The sequence below is a fragment of the Toxorhynchites rutilus genome, chromosome 1, assembly GCF_029784135.1.
Source record: "Toxorhynchites rutilus septentrionalis strain SRP chromosome 1, ASM2978413v1, whole genome shotgun sequence".
In the NCBI taxonomy this organism is placed as follows: domain Eukaryota; kingdom Metazoa; phylum Arthropoda; class Insecta; order Diptera; family Culicidae; genus Toxorhynchites; species Toxorhynchites rutilus.
Window position 1 is genome coordinate 177,775,714 of NC_073744.1, and position 6,000 is coordinate 177,781,713.

Sequence of the window (6,000 nt, forward strand, 5' to 3'; positions counted from 1 at the left end):
TATTTGACACAGGTGCGCTGAACTAGAGCATTCAAAAAAGTGGACAAACCATGATCATATTTTCGACTGGACATTTACCTTCTTCTTCTTCTTCTTTTTGGCTTTAAGAGGGTTTAGATTTTTCAGTTCATTCGCCTTTAATAGACATTTACCTTATTTCTTTTGAGAATCTGTACCGTAATCTGTACGTTAAAAATATTTGTTGAATAAAATCTGTTGAAAGAATAGTACTCAAGCCACAAATTTTTCAATTGTTTGTTGATGCACTCTCGTTAAACTTTGACTGTATCAGTTATCAAATGTTTCGAGCTGCCCTATGCTGTATGATCAAATGTTTAGAATTGAACATTGTGATCATTGTATCGATGCTTCGTCAATTTTAATGTATAGTTATGTTGTTGTTATAGTCAGAAAAAATCACTCGACAGTTGCCGAGGAGTGAGGTATAGTAAAAATATTTGAGCTGTCATTTCTTTTTAGACAACCAATTTTTCTTCAACAGAAATTTCATTACGGAACAATGTTCCACGTGTTATTAATTTGTCACTTCCGAAATCTGTAGCAATCTGTACTTTTGCACAAAAATCTGTAATCTGTACCGTACAGAATCAGTACAAAAAAAAAACCAAAAAAATCTGTACCTTTCCAGATAAAACCGTACGCAACACTGCTCGAAGTTCTCAGATACGGTTGATAATCATGTGAGGTTTTTTCCGTGCCCTAGACGTCGCCCCGCAATCTTTCTTTACGATTTTTCGTGACATTGAACACACTGGATCCGCCCGAATCTTCCTTTTGATAACCCTCGGAATCTGACCTCGGTCGACCTGTGGCCGCCTTCGCGGATAGTTGTCCTTTCATTTCTCGGTCTAAGACCCTTTTCACGGTCCACCGAGACACTCTCAAGGCGGTAGAAATGTTTTTTTTGCGAAATTTTTTCGCGTGAGACAAATCACGAATACGCTACCGCTACGCAATTGACAAACTAAGGAAATCCGCTTCCTTTATTCACAGCCTATTATGGTATGAATTAAAGTTTACGTGCATACAAACAAAACCAAAGCATTGTATGCACAGGTGAAACGGGAATCTTATTTGTGCGATGGTACGAACATTATCGCTCACACGGTACCTGAAATATTAGTTTTTTTAAGACTTTTTTTACTATGATTTCTACCAGTTTGTGTGGTTCATGAATGCAATAAGAGAGAAACACGGAGACCAAATTAGAAGTATCTTTTCTAGACGCAATGACAAAAATCATGGTCTCGTGTTAGTTCCGATGAATCTCGGGAATGGCGATATCTTCCGAATTCGAATTCGTAATGTCGAAGGAAATGTACCACTATTATGACAAATTGGATTAGAACCAATCGGCGAAGTCTTGTGGCTAGCTGACAAAAATACGTATGAATGTTAGCTCAATGCTATACAAAAGCAATTTTAACCAGTCAACATGGTCCCCAATGCCGCAATAGATTATATTGTGGAAGATTGCAGATTGCGTTGCTCACTATTTTTTATGTATTCTTTAGGCAGTTAGGTCAATCTAAAACTACTACCTTGCATGTGTACATACTCATTTCGCTGTTAGCTCGCACTGCCGCGATATGCTGCAAAGATCAGTCTCTCTTCATTCTCTCTAACGATTATCGCTGATTTATAATGCACATATATTGTATTTACTTTGACCATGTCTGATGTTGTAAGGTGTATTTTATTTATTCATTCACACAACATGTGCGAAAAATGCTAGCTGGATTGAAGAAAGATCGAAAGAATAAACAAATCGATAAATCACCAATCTATATCCATCACAATCACTCCGAGTTTTTCTCTGTCGACGGCTTGCTGGCTCTGTTTTTGATTATCAGCTTCAAGCGCGTTGCGTGTTTACCGAAACATTCTTACACGTTTCTCATTCTCGGGCGAGATCGAGCCAATCTGCTATAATTTTCCGATCTCGACATTTTTTTTTCTTTCAGCAGAATTTCAATGTAACTAGCTGTATGCACCATGAGCTACACCGCGGAGGAAAAAATCAAACTGGCCGGCGAAGACTCCAAAGACCGGTTGTACGAAACCAAACAGAACCAGAAAGCAATCCGCATCCTAACGGTTGCCGCGTATGTCCTGTGTGTCTCGCTGGTAGCCATAATGCTCTCCCTATACTACATCTTTCTGTGGGATCCAAGCACCAATCAGATGATGACCAAAACGCAAACAGTTGGTCTGTTGTCATTATACTCACTAAACCGTTACCAACATGTCACTAACTCGAGTTTCATTTTGTTCTTCTGGTTTCCCTTTGTAGATAACATCGTAATACCGGACAATCTTGCCATTCAGCTAGCGAACAAGAGCGAAGTCCCGGCGGAACTTTTCTACACCAATCTCTACCGGAATCTGATCCACAGTAAGGCCGTCAAGGCGCTCAAATCGGCCGCCATCAACGAATCGTCCAATTTGACCCGATTGATCCAGCAGTACCAGCGACAACGACAACAGAGTGAACAGAGCGAGCAAGACCAAACCCAGTTGGAGCCGCTGGGGTTGCCAACCGTATCCGGAGGCGGGGAAATGGGCGCATCGCAACAGACGGAACTGATGATGGCCGACGAAGACGACGGTGGTGACGATTACGAGCAGAGCGGCAACTATGGTTTGTACTCGAACCACACCACGATACAGCTGGATCAGGATGAGGCGCAGCAGTGAGAGCACTCGCTTTTGTCACACATTCACACATCTGCACACACACAAACAATCGGAGCCGTTAGTAAAAACCGAGATGCTGAAGAAGATATTGGAATGTTCTTTCTTTCGTCTCTTCAACTATACTTTTGACAATTGATGAAACGTTACGAAAAACAAAAATCTACAACGGTGGCCTGAATTTTGAAATCTTACTCTTTGAGAGCAGCGACACTAAACATACGAAAAGAAAGACGAAGAAACAAACAAATAAGGAACAAAACTAATTAATGCTTTAATTAATGTTAGTTCATCTTTTAACAATCGGATATAACTTTTAACATCTTTAACTAACTTATGAAGTAAGTCGACGTTTATCTAAATGGTCCCCATATAGGCTATCCCTTTGAAAATCTCCACACAAACCTGCCACAGTCGTTGTGCAAGAGAGCAAAGCAAAGTTAATCGAATTATATATATATATCTCTACCACATAAGCACCTAAACTGAACATTTTTTTACACTTTCAAACAACAACTCGTAGATTCAATCGATGAAGAAAACTGAATGAATCAGTAGGGACAGCGGTCCAAGAATGATCAAAATAATCGATAGGTGATACGTAAAAGGGGAACCAAACGCAAAGCAAGACACAGTAGTGAAACGTTAAAAAAACAAATCTTTTAAGGATCCGTTAAGTTTGAGTGGAAAACAGAAATAAAGAGTTCGAGGAATATGTATGGTCCGTTTTTGTTCCCTTTCCCGTATTGAGAATTCCTCTAGTTTATTCTCGTTTCCTCTTCACGGTGAAAACGAAATGAAGTGCATCGGCGATGACAACAGTACGGTGTCGACATCTGGATACGAAATTAGTTTTGCACTAAAACTCATCATTATAATATGAAATTATTGTAGTGTTTGTGACTAAACGCAGGCAATAACAACTCAATTATTGTTTAATTGTACATATAGGGTTGCGGAAAATGAAATGTCGTATTTCTTATCGAGATTTGACGCTTTATTTAACATACTTAAAATTATCCAATTTAAGTCAAATATGCGCCGCAAACTTGTTGCAATTTAGAAGGCAACTTCATTATCCCCGCCTCCCCCTCCCCCCCTTATAAACTCCCCCTCCTTATTTGCAAAAAAATCAGACAGACAGTTTTAGCAAGCCCCTTTTGAGTCCAACTTATAGCGAATTCGTTTTTATAACTGAGTCAGTGCCACACTGACTCTGTAATAAACAAACGTTTTCAGTTTCACGAATGCGGTGGTTTGTTGGTGTGCGTTGTATAGTCTGATTTGTTTATATTTGCGACGACAAATGTACAGTGTCGACGTCTGGTGGCGATATTAGTGCTTGGGAGGTAAAGTATTCTCTATAAGATCAGAAGGGCCAAGTGCAGTGTAAAAATATAAAAGTTTGAATGAAAATGTTTACTTCATATTGTTTGATTACCTAACACATGTAGTCCTGACACTCACTTAACCATTTGTCGATGCATTTCCTGTTTGTTCCACAAATAATTACTATTATAATATAAAATCATCATTAGACACAGTTTTCGTTCAATGTTTCTGCGATATCGGAAAAAACCCTCTTATTTCATCACATAAAATAAATATTCGATACGTTAAAGTAAATTTTCATTCCTAATTTTGATTTTGAGAGCATGTTTATTCCTCCTGAATATCCATAATAATTTTCGCCTCCCAATGAAAGCACACGGAGCTTAATGCCGTCTACACGAATATACTCTTTAAAATCAGAATCCGAATTGGATTACGATTCAAATAATACAAAAGCAAGAGCAGCAGGTTTTCCATTTTCATAGTCTCTATTTTTAGTTTTTCCAAAACAATACTCGGAACTTGACAGTTCAGTATAGTTGTATTGGTGAACCCGAGTGCCAACCCGTGAAACATCTCAGTGCGAAACTAACAGCTTTCGGGGCGAACTAGTGCGACACTGAGTGAATAAAAAACGTTTTGACAGCAGTTAGTGCGGCACTGGGGTTGAAACTGAACAAAAACGAATTCGCTATTAGTATCACCAAGAGCGTTTTGCATGGACCGGAAGAGGTGGTAATCACTTGGAGCCAGGTCCGGACTATACGGTGGGTGCAATAGGACATCCCATCTGAGCTCCCGTAGCTTCTGGCGGGTCATCAAAGATGTTTGAGGCCTAGTGGAAAACAACACCATTCATATTGATCATTTCTGGCCGCTTCTGATCAATCGCCTGCTTCAAACGGTGAAGCTGCTCACAGTAGAGAACCGAGTTGTGGGTCTGGCCATAGTTGAGCAGCTCATAGTGGATGATTCCCTTCCAATCCCACCAAACACAGCAAAACCTTCCTGGCCGTCAATCAGGGCTTGGCGATGGTTTGGGCCGGCTCACCGCGCTTCGACCACGACTTTTTTCACTTTAGGTTGTCGTACGTGATCCACTTTTCATCACCAGTCACCATCTTCTTCAAAAATTGGTCGAGTTCGTTCCGTTTCAGCAGTGCATCGCTGGCGTTGATTCGGTCTAAAAGATTTTTTTGCGTCAACTTTGCGACTGCGGTAATACATGGATGTTAGGGTCCTATACTTGAATGGCTGAAAGCCTTTTTTCACCTTTCTTCTATACTGTGAGGTTGGTAGCTTGTCAGTAACAGTGTTGCTAAACTGCTTCTGGCTAGTGCAAGGCTTACCTCAATGCGAATGAAGCTTGAGTGTGGAACAATGAGGTCTAGGATGATTGTCTTGACATTGATACACAATCACCGATCAATCTAAACACTTTGTTCGCGCATTTTCGCGTACTTTTACGCAATGAACATACAAAACAAAACAGATGCGTTGGACAGAATCGCGAAACGGTAAAATCGATACTAAAATTGCCAAACAAATCGTGAAAAAACAATCGTAGAATGATAAAAAGTCACAGTACACAGACCGAACATGTGATTGAACGTTGCTACTTTTTCTACTTTTTTGATGTAGAACTACGTGTTTCAAGAAGGGTGCCAAATTAGAAAACAGGTCACGTTTTTATGAAATAAAGTTAACGTTAATAACTATTTTCACTGTGAACGAATTCTCATGATTAGCATACCAATTGAATCGGAAATTCTCGAAGATTTTTTTTTGATATGCTATACATTACAATTCGCTAATCTCTAAACGGGTTGAATTTATGAAAACTGAAAGAACTTCCTTTTTCCCTACACATTTGTTCTGCCAATTTGTGTGCTAACCCTACCCATATTTCGAATGGTGTTGAGTACTTTTGTACTCGTTATTTTTTCGTTGTGC

The 6,000-nt window shown here is 39.6% G+C and overlaps 1 protein-coding gene across 10 annotated transcripts in view; it reads left to right on the forward strand.

Annotated features, from left to right (window-relative positions):
• LOC129763116 (uncharacterized) overlaps window positions 1–3,434 on the forward strand; it is a 32,185-nt gene extending 28,751 nt beyond the window's left edge. For 5 of the 10 annotated variants that reach the window (XM_055761920.1, XM_055761897.1, XM_055761914.1 and 2 more), the window contains 2 exons: window positions 1,989–2,230; window positions 2,315–3,434. In XM_055761920.1, coding sequence (XP_055617895.1) covers window positions 2,017–2,230; window positions 2,315–2,718 — 618 coding nt within the window. In that variant the 5' untranslated portion in view covers window positions 1,989–2,016 and the 3' untranslated portion in view covers window positions 2,719–3,434. Of the gene's footprint in view, window positions 1–1,985; window positions 2,231–2,314 lie in introns of all 10 variants that reach the window. The other 5 variants (XM_055761950.1, XM_055761905.1, XM_055761942.1 and 2 more) reach the window with 2 other exon arrangements.
• The last annotated feature ends 2,566 nt before the right edge of the window (window positions 3,435–6,000 follow it).